The sequence below is a fragment of the Coregonus clupeaformis genome, chromosome 35 (assembly GCF_020615455.1).
Source record: "Coregonus clupeaformis isolate EN_2021a chromosome 35, ASM2061545v1, whole genome shotgun sequence".
Lineage (NCBI taxonomy): Eukaryota > Metazoa > Chordata > Actinopteri > Salmoniformes > Salmonidae > Coregonus > Coregonus clupeaformis.
The window spans coordinates 27,441,150-27,457,382 of NC_059226.1; the positions used below are offsets into that span (position 1 = coordinate 27,441,150).

Sequence of the window (16,233 nt, forward strand, 5' to 3'; positions counted from 1 at the left end):
TCAAAATGTCCTTGTGTACTTAGTGTTCATCTAACTCCACGTATTTATAAATCACAACTTTGAACACTTTGAACAATGAGGCACAATAAAAGCTACAGCCCATATCAGTTGTCTATTGAGAAAGTTATACCAAAGACAGTACAGTATGAAGATATGCTAAAATTACTTCTTCAATAGAAATCCCTGATTACACTTGAAGTTGATGTCATGGTAATGTTGACTTGCTAAGCTCATGCGCAGAAACACGTCATCGGGTCTAACGGTCGTCTCGTGCCAATCTGTGCATGTGCAGGCCGCCAAATCAAAGGCACTAGTTGGAGTAATAACATGTTCAAATACTTAAGAAATTAGCTCAACTCTAGGTTGTGCCTTTAGATTTCGAGAAAATTAACAACTAAGGAAGAATTTTTCACTTCTCTCATTGACTTCTCAAACCTCAATCCTCGGCTTGGTTTACTTAGTCTGCTTAGCAAGCGTTCTCGTGATGTTGCGTCTCTGGGTTTAGAAACTGTAGTTATACAGTAACTTATAACTCCTCCTGTTTTCTTACAGGAACATACTGAAGCAGGAACAAGAAAAGTGAAACCTTTTTTACTAAACCAGCAAGCAAGAAGGCAGCTCTAAACAGACTACAGACTAAAAATGTATCTATTCAGCCTGTTTGGATTTTTGTTGCTCCCGTTTCAAGGTAAAGACTAAATTGTAACACAGTATTTGCACTTTAACATTGCTACATTGCTATAAAACGCCCTGAAGGCAGAAAGTTATCTTGCTGTATTGTGTCACCTGGGCGAGGTCTGCTAGCAACCTGTTAGCCTCATACACAACCTGTTTGTCCCTGTGATTTGTTTAACTGTATCAGGATCTCAAACATTGGTAACTGCGGTCTATCTCTATTTCATTTTGCTTGTGCTTGTGTTTAAGGAAGTTTGTCAGTAACGTTAAAGTAAAGCTGCATCGAAAGTTGCACTAAAGGAATGTCTTCTTCCATAGCTTGCTTAGCATGCTCTCCCATCAAGAAAATTGACAGGTTCTGTGAAGATTTGAAGACGGGAGATGAATATGTGTACCAATATGAAACTCCGGCTGGATCTGAAATTGAGGTGTACTCCAACAATGTTAGTGGAGATCTTATGTTTTTATGCAGGATTTGTACTACAGGCTTCGTCCTGATTCTCCACCCTTCCCCCAAAGTGCGCACTTGCACACTTCCCGCCATGGATTTCACAATGTTGGAAAGTCCCTCCAGCTGATGTTTACATCAATCCAATGTTTTTAACCATGGTGGGAAGTGTGCAAGTGTACACTTTGGGGGAAAGGGTGAAGAATCAGCACACAGACTGTATATGTTGGTATTTGTTTTCCAGATAATAAGTACTATGTTGTATTACAAATCAGGGCTCTTTGATGCAATACCTGAATTCAATTCTTTATTTTCTTATGTGCTTTTCCACAGACTTCAATAGCCTACCGTGGATTGAACAAGCCTTTTGAGGCTAATGTTTCTGATAAAGTGATAAGAGTGAACAACAGTGCTATCATCCTCTCTGAATGCCTGAATCTGACATTCAAATTCTTTCATGTTCCCCAGGTGAGTCCTGTTATTATTTCACACAATTGATAATTTGATTGTTGAATATGATTTTATAGATACTTACTGCCACCATGTCTTCTCTTAAGGGCATGTTTGAGGAGTGCCATTTGCATTACATTGTTGCAGGTAAAGAATGATTTTCCTGTTTTCTTTCATTTTAAACTGCTTGCAGTAGCCTAGGTATCTTATAAGAGCCCATACAGACACCCACATTATTATCTTAGTTTGTCTGTCCAGAGGAGGAATTAGGTTGTGACACCTCCACGTTTTAATTTGACTGGCGACAGGTAAACTAGCGGTTAACAGCGCTGGAGCAGTAACCAAAAGGACTCTGGGTCAAATCCCAAAATGACTACGCAAAATATATTTTGATGTGCCCTTGAGCAAGGCACTTAACCTTAATGAGCAAGGCACTTAACCCTAATTTCTCTGGATAAGAGCGTCTGCTGTAAAAAATGTAGACTGACAATTCAACTGACATTTTAATTTGCAATCCGACTAACACCACGGGTGAATACTTTAATATCAGCAAACTAATATATATATATATATTTGTCACATGCGCCGAATACAACAGGTGAAATGCAACCTTACTGTGAAATGCTTACTTACAAGCCCTTAACCAACAATGCAGTTTTACTAAATAAACTAAAGTTTGAAAAAGTAACATAATAAAATAGCAATAACTAGGCTATATACAGGGGGTACCGGTACCGAGTCAATGTGCGGGGGTACAGGTTAGTCGAGGTAAATTGTACATGTAGGTAGGGGTAAAGTGACTATGCATAGATTATAAACAGTGAGTAGCAGCAGTGTAAAAACAAAGGGGGGTAGATTAATTGTTCAGCAGTCTTATGGCTTGTGGGTAGAATCTGTTAATGAGCCTTTTGGACCTAGACTTGGTGCTCCGGTACCGCTTGCCTGGTAATCCATCTGGACCCGCGGCCTTGTGAATGTTGACCTGTTTAAAAGGTCTTGCTCACATCGGCTACGGAGAGCGTGATCACACAGTCGTCCGGAACAGCTGGTGCTCTCATGCATACTTCAGTGTTGCTTGCCTCGAAGCGAGCATATAAAGCATTTAGCCTGTCTGGTAGGCTCGCGTCACTGGGCAGCTCGCTGCTGGGTTTCCCTTTGTAGTCCATAATAGTTTGCAAGCCCTGCCACATTCGACGAGTGTCAGAGCCGGTGAGTAGGATTCAATCTTAGTCTTGTATTGACGCTTTGCCTGTTTGATGGTTCGTCTGAGAGCATAGCGGGATTTCTTATAAGCGTCTGGATTAGTGTCCCGCTCCTTGAAAGCGGCGGCTCTAGCCTTTAGCACGGTGCGGATGTTGCCTGTAATCCATGGCTTCTGGTTGGGATATTTACGTACGGTCACTGTTGGGACGACGTCGTCGATGCACTTATTGACGAAGCCAGTGACTGAGGTGGTATACTCCTCAATGCCATTGGATGAATCCTGGAACATATTCAAGTCCGTGCTAGCAAAAAAGTCCTGTAGCGTAGCATCGACGTCATCTGACCACTTCCGTATTGAGCGAGTCACTGGTACTTTCTGCTTTAGTGTTTGCTTGTAAGCAGGAATCAGAAGGCTTGAATTATGGTCAGATTTGCCAAATGGAGGGCGAGGGAGAGCATTGTACGTAAGATAAGACAAAATCACTTCTTTGTCTGATCTTTGTCTGTAGAGAGGTTGCATGAGCCTGTGACAACTCCACTTTTCAATCCGACTGACAATCTGACTGACACCTCCGGTGACACATCAGGTAAGTACTCTTAACTAATATAAAGACAGCTCATTACGGTCTACTGCATCTCTATCAGTCCCAATGGTTAAAACATTATTCTGTGTCACTGCTTTGATAAAGAACGTATTCAATTGAAATGACTTTACTCTCTGATTATACTCAGGAAATGGAGACAAGGCCAAAGCCACTAGCAACACAAAGAAAATCACTGGTGAGTGTTTCCATATTGTTTATTTTGTTTGACATTCTACTGTCACCACAGCTTCGTATTATTTTTCTTCTTCATCTTCGTCTTCTTCTTTTAAACAAATACTATTTTAGTGTTTTATTGAAACCGATAGACATTAATAAAGGAGATACTGATAGAATGGAGGTGTGAAGAAGAGTAGTGGGACCGGGATTCGAAGCAGAATAGTGTTTCTATTTCCGGCAACATTCGCGCGACGCTGGCGCATGCAAAAGTGGTACTTTTAGTTGAGAGCTTGATGGTTTTACACTGACAGAACCGCACAAAATCCTAAAATCGATCAACATGACAAGCATTATATGTTCAGTACGAGGCTGTCACAATAAATGGATGAAGAGGAGGCAGTTCTTACAACAGCAATGTTTTGAACACCTCTACGTCGATCTGAATGTACCAGTGGAGCCCCATACGACCTGCATCCACCTCCTAAAGACGCAGAGTCTTTGCGGCTCTGGCTCAAAGCGTTGAACCTAAAGAAACCACCAAAACATTCCTTCCACTTATCTGACAAGAAGCCTACAGTGGAGCATCCTTACCCAGAAAAATGGCTTGGCTACGATGCTCCACTGGTGAAGAAGCGTCAGGAGTTGGTCAGCCAGTCATCAGTGACAGGTAAGCCAAACGCTTGAGCAGTTTGCCTGCTCTCATTTTGTGTCTCCCTCTCGCTTTTGTATCTAAGCACGGTCTCATAATAGCACAATTTATTTCCTCTACAACTCAATAAAAAATTCCCATTTTATATATACTTAATTATTATGATTATTAAATCTTATTAGGAGCGTCCATGCAGTATGGTGTTTTATTGTACAGTTTTGTTGTTAATTGTCCATTGACTTGTTTAACAAGCCATGCTGAATTTTTTACAGATGACACAACAGGCTCAAGTGTTCACCAAATTGAACATGGGGATTGGCCAACACAGATAGATGGAATGGATATGCCTTCAGAGAAGGATGCCCAAACCCAATGGGAAGACCCATGTAAAGCCCACTACCTGTGAGGCAGGGACAGTGCCCAGCAGCACCTCTCTACAAAACCCTGCTGAGGAACGAAGCACTCTGTCGACTGCATACAGGCTTGTCTTTTGCTGCCTTTTTTACCCTGGTGGAACATCTTCTACTCCTCTACCAAGGCAGCTTTCAGTTAGACCTTACAGACCAACTGGAGTACCTCTGTCCAGGTGATGAGGTCATGGCTGAACGGGGCTTCACAATCCGTGATCTGCTACACGAGAGGAAGATCAAACTAACAATTCCAGCCTTCACAAAAAGAGGTGGTACAGCTGTCAGAGGAGGACACCACATGTACAATACGGATAGTTAACGTGAGGGTTCATGTGGAACGCGTAATTCAAAGGCTCAAACGACTTAGTGTCACGTTCGTTGAATGACGGGTCAGACCAAGGCGCAGCGTGATATACGTACATGTTTATTAACTTATAAACACCACGACAAAACAACAAACGAAACATGAAGTCCAAGGTAGAACACACAACATACCTTACACGGAACAAGATCCCACAACTACACAGTGCCAATAGGCTGCCTAAGTATGATCCCCAATCAGAGACAACGAGCGACAGCTGCCTCTGATTGGGAACCACACCGGCCAACATAGATCTATACATACAACATAGAATATATACAACAAGGAATATACACACCCTGACTCAACATATACGAGTACCCTGAGTCAGGGCGTGATAGTACTCCGACCGCACCACCTTCACATACCAGGGTAGGGGCCGGGTGGGCATTCCGCCTCGACCACACCCTCTCCGCCTCCCTGTTGCGCCCCTGGTCTGGTCTGGACCTCGGCGCGCTGCTTCCCCTCTCCTTCCTCCCACGATACGCCAGGCCCTGTCTGTACCCTGGTGTGGGAGACCCCGAACCTGGAGAGGGGCTGACGTCATGGTCTGGACTGGAGCCGCTGACCGGAGCTGGACTGGGCACCGGTGGAGTGGACTGCTCTGGCTCCGGAGTGGAGCCGCTAACCGGAGCTGGATCAGGCACCGGTGGAGCGGACTGCTCTGGCTCCGGAGTGGAGCCGCTGACCGGAGCAGGATCAGGCACCGGTGGAGCGGACTGCTCTGGTTCCGGAGTGGAACAGCTGACCAGAACTGGATCAGGCACCGGTGGAGCGGACTGCTCTGGCTCCGGAGTGGAGCAGCTGACCGGTGCCGGACCAGGCACCGGTGGAACGGGCACGGGCCGTGCCGGACTGGACAAACGCACCACTGGTCTGGTGCGAGGAGCAGGCACGGGCCGGACCAGACTAGGAACACGCACCACTGGCCTGGTGCGAGGGGCAGGAACGGGCTGGGCCGGACTGGCGACGCGCAGCACTGGCTTGGTGCGAGGAGCAGGAACAGGCCGGGCCGGACTGGCGACGTGCACCACTGGCTTGGTGCGAGGAGCAGGAACAGGCCGGGCCGGACTGGCGACGCGCACCACTGGCTTGGTGCGAGGAGCAGGAATAGGCCGGGCCGGACTGTGGAGGCGGACTGGAAGTCTGGAGCGGAGAGCTGGCACAACCCGTCCTGGCTGAATGCCTACTTCCGCACAGTATGTGTGAGGCATCAGCACAGGACGCACTGGGCTGTGCATGCGCACTGGCGATATAGTACGTAGAACTGGCGCAGGATATGCGGGACCGAGGAGGCATATTGGAGACCAGGAGCGTTGAGCCGGCACACCCCTTCCTGGCTGGATGCCCATCTTCGCACGGCACGTGCGTGGTGCAAGCACAGGACGTACAGGACTGTGCCGGCGCACTGGCGACACAGTACGTAGCTCCGCATAACACGGAGCCTGCCCAGTCATACGCTTCCTCGCGTGAGTACCTTACACGGAACAAGATCCCACAACTACACAGTGCCAATAGGCTGCCTAAGTATGATCCCCAATCAGAGACAACGAGCGACAGCTGCCTCTGATTGGGAACCACACCGGCCAACATAGATCTATACATACAACATAGAATATATACAACAAGGAATATACACACCCTGACTCAACATATACTAGTCCCCTGAGTCAGGGTGTGACACTTAGATTCATCTCACAGACAGTGCCAATCAACCTCTCATCTAAAATGGACAAAATACTTTGAATCTGTGCTGCCATGTGTAACCTGCGTGGGGATATCATTCATGAAGATGCTGAATGAACTGACCAGTCAAATGCCATTCACAGGGTCGATTTCCCAATATATAAAATTTCTGTCAAAAGTTACATTAAATACATTTAAATTCATTCTATAACAACTCAACTTAATTATTTGTTTTACATACTCATTAATATTAATAAAAAACAAAGCCATAAAAACAATTTCCACAATACTGTGACTGTTGATGCATTAAGTCAGGCTTTTTAATTGAAAAACAATTTGTTAATAGTAACTGCAAACAGGAGAGATATCTGACTACATACTTCTACAGAGCTGCATATATTTGTCACTCAGTGACAATCTGCCTGCCTGATGCTCCTCAACAATAAATGGCAGCATGTGTGTAAAGTAGAAGGCCTTCAACCTCATGACAGCCTCTGCACAGATAGGTGCATCATAAAGAACAGAGATGACAACTTGCTGGGAGTCCAGATGAGCACCTTACTTTCTCTCAGTCTTGTGCAAAACATACCAATTTGCACCTGCATGTAGTTGCCACGTGGCCCACGTGGTTGCAGTTGGGGTGTGCCCTCCACCACCTTCACATCACAGGCTTTCCCATTGAAGACATCATCCAGAGAATCACAGCCCTTCCCCATGACAGGACATTTGATCTTCAACAGCTCCTTGGAGTTCAGCACTCCGTCAGGGCTTGCTGATAGCCATGGCTCTTCAACCCTGACAACAGTGCCTCTGTGGTCCACAGAGTATCCACAGTCTTCCAGCCACTGGGAGTCCATCAGCTCATTATCTTTCCCGTAGCGTGTGGCTGCATTCCCTCGGAACCTGGGATACAGATGCTCCTGGTGAAACTTACCAGGGTTGGTGGATTCCCTGACAGGGACCTTCTTGGCTGAGCTTGCAGTAAGTCAAAGCTTCCTTGAGTCATGCCACAAGTGTGAGGCACTCTGCTCCTTTTGTGATCTGTTCTAAAGCAGTCGACTGGGTTGGGTCAAGTTTCAGAAATTCATTGTAGGACAGGCACTTCTGGCAGTTGTAATTGACATGCTCTCCATGTGGCTGGGAAAGGGTAGATAATCTATATTAAGTTATTATATGGAGTTAGAAAGCATTGAACAGAAGAGACACACATCAGTACAAATACATTAAAATTGTACAGCTACAAATAAATATTCCTTTCAGTCCAATTTGACCTGTAATGCTACTGGCTGTGATATTATTGTCGGAATGCAGGAGTGGGAGGCAGGGGTGGACATTCTGGACACTTTTCTGCATATTGGTCACTGGCCTTATGGTGTGTGAAGTCAATGCTGTTTAACCGCTTTGGCTCAAGGTTCCTCCAAGTCCCTGCATTCCATTGTCGCTGCTCATCTGTGCAGGCTATGCCAGTTAGCCCACTGGACACTGCATCCTGCACCTGTGATAGAATGTTTGTTACAAGAAAAGACATTCAGAGAAAATTCCATTATTAACAATTGTATGACTGAGGACTATGTGATCAACTTAATCAAAACACATGCAAGTTTCATCATAAACTTACCTTGCTATTGTTGCCAATGAGATGAGACCACTTCTGCTTACCATACTTTAGAAATTACCCCCAACCCCAAGGATATTTTACAAACCTTATTCACCCAGAAAAACAGTAACACTAAAGAAATACATGTGATGCTGACATGTTTAAATAAATGTTACACCATACTCACCTGGACTCCATAAACCTACCTTGCTTCACCAACACATCTGACAGGATACTTACAGATTCCCCACATTAATACAGCAGTTCTGTTGATTCACAAATACATGTTAACATAACCAATAAATCATGACATTCTCAATTCAGCTTTCATCCAACAAAACGTTTGGTCTAACTGATATGTTAAGCCTGACTATTTTACCATTCTGTGTCTAGATAAGGCAGTATTGTGCACTTTCATCTACATTTACATTTATGTCATTTAGCAGACGCTCTTATCCAGAGCAACTTACAGTTAGTGCATACATCATTCCTTTTTATATATATATATATTATTATTGATTCAGACAAGATAAGGTTGCTGATAACTATTTCTTACTTTGCAAATATATGTATTCTTGTGTGTTGGAAAAATGACAACCCACCCACATTTTTCAACTGTGGTTAAAACAAGTTGCAGATTTCTTGCCATTAGAAGAATTAACAATGGACTTACAGAACTGCGGATTCCCATTCTTGAAAGTATGGTCCCCCTATTGTCCTTTATTGAAAAAGCTCTTAAAAGAGTACTACTATTTGATATTTTATCTACATTTATTTTACTAGTTGTTTTGAAAAGCTCAGAAAATGTGTCTGCATTAACAACATTAACAGTATTATGACATTACAGTATATCTGCTGCTATCAATTGCTAAGTTGTAATACTAACCGTATTTAAAAACTGTATTGACTGATGAAAATGGTCTGCTGCTATTTGATTTAGTTTTGTATGCAATGTATTTTGTGTATGTGATTCTTTTTTTGTTTATTTTCTGTTTGTCTTTATAATTGTACAAATATATATTTCAAAAAATTGGTCTGCGTCAAGTTTTGTTTCCTTTACATGATACTTCGATAGCACAGTTTAACAGGATCTCAACAACTGACGTAGACAGCATTTTGTTTTTCAGCTGGTGTTAGCTTGACTCTGCTGCTGGGCATTGCTGGTTTCTTATTGTATAGATATGGCTACATTCCTTGGAGAGACAAACAGCCGTGAGTACCTTTTATGACCTGCAGCAACAATATTGCTCAGAGTGTACAGCCAGTCAGCTTAGCTGTCCAAGATGAATTCAGAGAGGATAAATGTATGGCTTATTTTTTTGTATTAGGGTCCAAGGACTGAACTTTGTTTTTCATTTGTTCATCACACACAACACCAGGCTTGCTCTTGCACAGCTAGTTCGGCTGGATCGGGACTACCTTAACACCAACTGGGAAAACCAGAGGTGAGTCAGACTCAGTCAACCTGAGGACATTTTTAGGAGTTACGTGGTTTAATATTGTCACGACTTCCGCCGAAGTTGGTGCCTCTCCTTGTGTGGGCGGCTATCGGCGGTCGTCGTCACCGGCTTTCTAGCTGCCACCGATCTACGTTTCTATTTTCCATTTGTTTTGTCTTGTTTGTACACATCTGGTTCCCACATGGTTTTGTGCGTGTTTGTTCATTGTGTTGTGTCATACGCTTTTGTGAGCTGGTGTGTTTTCCCTGCGTGGAAATTAGTGTTTGTTTTTTTCCGAGTAAAGTACGTTGTTTACTCAGTTCTGTGTCCTGCGCCTGACAAATATGCTGAAGTGATTCACGATACATTACTAAATGTCAGTTATCAGGCCAGACAACATCTTAGAGCAGCAAGAAGTAACACGTACGTTTTTGGACTTCTCTCAGGGACAACGGAGATCCTGATGATCCAGCTGCTGAGGATGCTGAGTCTCTCCGATCTGTGCTTGTCGTTGGCAGGTTAGACAGCCTATCTATTGAACATAATATTTATGCTCCAACTATACTTCATGTTTTCCTCAATCTCTAATTGCATTTGCCACTCTGAACCATCAGGGACAATGGGGATGGGGTGGAAGAGGAGAGGGACCCAACACACGGTCAGGAGACACATGTTGAGTCCTCTCTACTGAATGGGCATCTTGTGAACAGGTAAACATTTCTCTGAGAGAGATCCTCATTACTTCATTTACCGATTGGATCTCACTATACTCTATACTCAGTCAGAGCTGGATCAGGCAGAGCTGATCCCATGAGTCTTTGCTCCCACAGGTTTAATAGAAAGACCAGTTTGTTTTACACATTATCCTTATTTTCTAATGCATGTAATATCTAATGAGCATGATAAATGCTAATGCATGTAAATAAATGTTTTATCAGTCAAGGCGAGAGGATCGTGCAGCCAATGGGCAGTGAGGGAACAGACACTGCATTCTCTCAGAAGAGACATGCTGGATTTACTCTGGTGAATGGAAACCATAAGGCCAGGTAAACTTTACCACATGATGAATACCTTGATAGCTCTTCATTGATGAATACCTTGATAGTCTGCCATTTTAAAGTGGAAATTACCAACTTTAGAAACCTTTTTATACCTTGAATACACTACAAGATTGCATTTCCTGCTGTGCAGGAAAATTCTCAGCAACAAAAGAGTGATCAAATTAAGATCCTTCATCTGTAATCTCACCATGGGTCATGTTAATAACCTTTTTCTTGTGGTGGATCAAAAGTGTTAACCCTGATGACCACCCTGTTATTGTTCCCACAGGGTTAACGGCCAGACTGATGACACACAACTTCTGGGTCAACCTCAGAGCAATGGACGCGTGACATATAGAAGGTGAGTGTTTATTTTTCAAACAATGTTCCATGTATAGCAGCACATACTACACATTTAGAGTTGCATGGAATGGTAGAGAAGGTTGAGTATGTGAGACCATGTTGCCTGATCCAGTATGTATTGATACATCTACTAATTAGATAATAACCTCAACAACCCTATCATCCCACGGTTCATGTTAGTCTCTGTCTCTATAGGGAACAGTGTTTTGGTGGATCATGAATGTGAATCTTGATGATGTCTTATTTCTCCAACAGGGTTAACGACGAGACTAAGGAACTGACTCCTGATGCACAGAGTCCAGGACCTCCTCAGATGAATGGAGGAGGACCTCTGCTGTCTGACAGGTGATTTTATAACTATTGCTAAAGTAACACTGTTCTAAGCTTTTGCTCCACTGTATTTTAATAATAACAATGTTTTGTTTCCTGATCCTGCCTGTCTTACTGTGTTCTGTGTCTAGGGTTGGAGAACAGCCCTGTGGGTCAGCAGATGAAGAAAACTGCTCTGGTGAACAAGCAGGACCAGGACTGGTCAACAATGGCGTGAAGCCAGTTGAAAATGTATAATATATATATATATTAGAACATATAACATGAAACTAAGTCTAAATATAATAAAATATAACATAATATACACTGTAATATAAAACAGTATAAGATAATAGGACATTATATAATATCGTAACACTTACTTGAAGCTGCTTCTTGTATAGTGTTGTATATTCTTATGAATGCATTCTTAACAACATGAATGATGCATTAATGCATTCACAGGACATAACTGTATACTAAAATGTAAGTATAATACTGCGCTGGTAAGCTGCTAGCTTTGGGGTTGCCCCCAGCTGTAGTTACTATTATTCAGAGTGCCCATGCTAAACTGTGGTTCAAATCCATTGCTTTTAGTTAGTTTAGTTGTTTCAGTAAACTAGCACTTCTTAGAGACAAAGTTATTCTGAAGTGTAAGTCAGGTTTTTATGTAACAATTGTTAATCCCTTTTTTTTGTGTGATATATTTGTTTGCTTTTATTTTATTGCTTTTTGATTGAATTAGTATTACTAATGCTTCAATGACCATTCATTATTTTACCCTCCCGTATAGAGGGATATTCTGTTAGTGACTAAAACATTTTCCATTATTTGTATCCAAAATATATGCAATTAAAAAATATATATTCCTTCTCATACCGCATGCTGTATTTTCTTCAAATATAAATGGAGCAGAGAGACACCCTTTAGGAGTGGAAGAGAATCTGCTGATCTCTAATATTCTACTTGATAAAGTATTGGCTTCGAAGAGAAAGGGAATGCAGAGAGGTGTGAAAGAGAGGACACTACTCTGTAGCAAACACTAACAAAGAGACGGAGAGACAGAGGGAAAAATAAAGGAGAATCATAGCCTACTATCACTACCTTGACACATACTGTATAATAAAGGAACACAGCTAAATCCAAACACTTGAGGGCAGTAAAGAACCAGGAAGAACCCAGTGACATCACCAGTGCTGGTTCAGTTTGAGTTTAATAGCTGACTCTCTATTATTACAGTGATGTTAGGTTCTGTGTGTGATGTGTACTACTCATGCCATCTCAGAGTGCCCAAAATGGCCACTAACATTGGCAAGGGCTATTTTAACCTTTCTGCTGAGATGGCCTCACCTCTGTGGCTGTGTGAGTGCTGGGGAGTGGAGGAGTGTATCTGGGGTGACACGGAGGCTGTGTAAATGATGCAGATTCCCCCTCTATCTGTCTACCTAGTAGGCCCTAGGCGTGTGATTGCGTGTGTCTGCTATTGTAACAGTGCTGAAGTGTGGGGTGACTGGGTGGTCAAGGCTGGAGAGCTCCCCCACAGGGACTACCACTGAGGGGGCACAGTATGGGTCGGGAGAGGGAGGAGTGTGTGTGTATCATACATGTACTATACTGTACGAAACACACATTTTGTATGAAACACACACATAGACACACACACACACACACACACACACACCAAGCGGACAGAGCAAATGAGCAGAGGGACAGGATTGATGATGATGGTAGTAGGGAGCCATATAATTATGAATTAAGACGCTCTGATGCACATAATAATAAGCTAAGAGCTAATTAGATGGCGATCAGATTCTACAATGGCCAGGATTATGAGCCATCAAGGAAGCAAAAGACACTCATCAAACACTGATGACACACTATCAGTAACAAGGAGCTTTCAAGGGAGGCTGGCTACTGTACTACAAACCCCTTCACTTTTTGATGTAGGGCCCTCACATCACAAATTATAAGTTAAGGGGAAGTGAACACTACAGAAACATTAATGCTTGTAGTTTGTTGTCGCCATGGCAAACTCACTAATGTAGTTTCACTTCCTGTGAATGGCTGGCTTTCTGCTATGAAACATCCAAAATGGTGGTTGTACAGTACTGTACCATCCTTCTATCCATGTGATCTGCAGTTGGCATTATCATATGGCCTACTAAGCCTACTGTATACCTAAGCAACTCTTTACATTTTTAAAGTAATCTGCCCAGCCCTGACTGAAACCACCATCCTCTGTTCTCAATGTCTGCCACTGGTGCTCAGCACCATTTGTTATGAACAACCGTTGATTTCTCTACATTAACTAACCCTCCCTTCCCTCTATTCAACATAGAATAACCTTGTTGGTTGTCTTCCAATCATGGTGGGCGTACAGGACCACTCGCTAACCAACCAACCCTGAGTGGGAGTGAGAGTATGACTCGTATAGAAACAACTTCTCCTTTCTCTCTCATTTTTTCTCATTTCTTTTGCTTTTTTTGATTGTTCTGTTTGTTTGAAGGTCTTGGATAGAAGACAAGAAAAATAATCAATCCACCCACAGTTACATCTGCATGTGGTTGACAAGAGAGCTTACTCAGAGCAAGGCAGAGGCAGGGAGGGTTGAGTCTTGTACTCCTGTTGGTACGAGGCAGAGGTTTAATACACCACCATATTCAGATCCCATCACCCTGCGGGCCAAACCATGAATAAATCATCTCAAAGCATTAGCACTTAAAGACACCTTTTCATTTTAAGCTTAGAATGCACATAGAAAGATTGTAGAGAAACTCTAGTCAATTATTAACACAAAGTAGATCGATTTTGAATAGTTTTTTATTAATATGTGCTGATACAGGGTCGCGCTGACCTGCGATGACGCAAACGCTCACAGAAAACCACCATCCCCTTTGGCCCAGACAGACAGACAGCTGTCAAAGCAATGACGTGAGAAAATAATCACAAATCAGTCCTAAAAAAAAAAAAGAAACATAATCAAGGTTTTACATCAACCTCTCTTTAGAAAGGATTCAGCAGTACAGAATAAATTAATGGAGAAAAACCCATCATAGTAAAATCTAAAAGAAGTACTCTAAATGGAGTTCTACACATTATCATCACCCCAATGGCATCAGTACTCAGTCCTCAAAGTTCCTACTGATGATGAACGTATCCCACCTCCCAAACTGAACCCTTCCATCCATACACACACCATCATTAATAACAGTTATACCAGTCATCACTCATCTCTTCCCAACACTGCTCTGCCTTTGACTGTCTACCTGTCAGGTCATTCCTAATGTCTAATACTGTCTGGCTGGGTCTGACCAATGACCATACTGACCTGCTACTAACAGCATCACAGCCCCTCCTACAGTATAGAGCCCAGAACACATCATGCACATTTCCCAGACCCTGCTCTTGTACATTTACAGCCATGCCTCTGGTATTGCTGCAGAACACTCACCAATAGACCTTGATAGGGGGCTGGCCATTTAGACCAGCATCTCTAGCCTACAGTGTACCAGTCAGTTTCCTGGGGAGTGTGTGTCCCATGGAGCTGCTCACTACAGAGATGGTTCATCAGTATCCTATACCGTTAGTCATCCACACAGAGTTTTAGACACAGTTCAGATAAGAGTCACACAGTCAGAGGAGTCAGAGTACTGGGATATGTATGCAGAAATAGAAAAACATGCCTACAAAAATGAATAGGTCAACTTTAGCCTGCTCCTAGCTCCTACGGTTACGTGGATCGACTTTGAACATGTAAACGGTAAATCCCTTATGATCTTTTATGATCTCTAGCTCCACTTCACTGTACACAGTAGTATAAACTACCTAACCTGACTGGACATTTATGTGTGTTAGTATGTGTGTAGTATGTGTGTGTGTGTGTGTGTTGTCTTTTGGTTTTGGACCAGAGGTTCTGTGTGTAGAGTACCCAGCCTACCCTACCCAGAATTCCATCTGTTGTAGTCCCACCCTGTGTATCAAAGATGGCCGCCACTTTGAGCCGTGACTCAGCTCCACAGAAGGACAGTTACCCAACACAAAAAGACAATCCTTGTCACTGCATTTGTGTCATCATATTCCTACATATTCTTAAAACTATGATATAGGTACTGTATATAGTCATGTGGACACGTAACAAGAGACCAATAACAAAATAGTACTACTTTATCATTGTTTACATTTCAGTTTAAAAATCTCTATAGGAAAGCCAGGTTGCATTCCTTATCACTCTGAAAATCTCCCTTGTCCAGTAGATGTGGCAGTTGATTCATATTATATCTCAATAATTTCTCTCTACACAGACAGAGAGACCTCTGTGTTACTGTTGCAATGGGTTTTGAAGGCCAGTGGAGTTGATCTAATGCGCCTGGTTAGTTGATCAACTGGAACAGTTCTCTGATAACCTCCTGACTTCTCACCACGGCAACAGTAAGGCATCTACAACAATAAATCACATCCTTATCTCTGCTTCCTGTACAACCTTGCACGAATACACACACACAGGCACACTGACACCCATCCCCCCACATATACACTCTGTCCCTGGCTAACTCTGACATCACATGTCCTGACACCGCTCCCTCTATGGCAGTTCCCTGGGGATAGACTACATGACCCAGTGCTCCTCCTCTCCTCTCCGCTGCAGGGGAACCGCTGACATGTTTTCACACTAATGCAGAGGTCACAGGATATGGGTGACACAAATCTGGGGGAGAAACAGTCCATCTGAGAAGGTCAGCAGCAGGGCAACGTTACTGTCAGATCACAGGGTCCTTCACTGTCTATTGGTACACTGAGAGATGACTGTTCTACTGGGGTAGAGCTGCAGGGGCCGCAGACTGA

The 16,233-nt window shown here is 43.2% G+C and overlaps 1 protein-coding gene across 1 annotated transcript; it reads left to right on the top strand.

Annotated features, from left to right (window-relative positions):
* The first annotated feature begins 371 nt into the window (after positions 1-371).
* Positions 372-12,267, top strand: LOC121551322. Its single transcript, XM_041863914.2, has 14 exons — positions 372-688; positions 994-1,118; positions 1,457-1,591; positions 1,681-1,720; positions 3,286-3,363; positions 3,509-3,556; positions 9,368-9,452; positions 9,620-9,685; positions 10,126-10,197; positions 10,294-10,389; positions 10,618-10,725; positions 11,009-11,080; positions 11,338-11,427; positions 11,544-12,267. Exons 1-14 carry the CDS (start codon positions 643-645, stop codon positions 11,647-11,649), a joined length of 1,167 nt encoding a protein of 388 aa, XP_041719848.1. The 5' UTR covers positions 372-642; the 3' UTR covers positions 11,650-12,267.
* Positions 12,268-16,233: the final 3,966 nt, after the last annotated feature.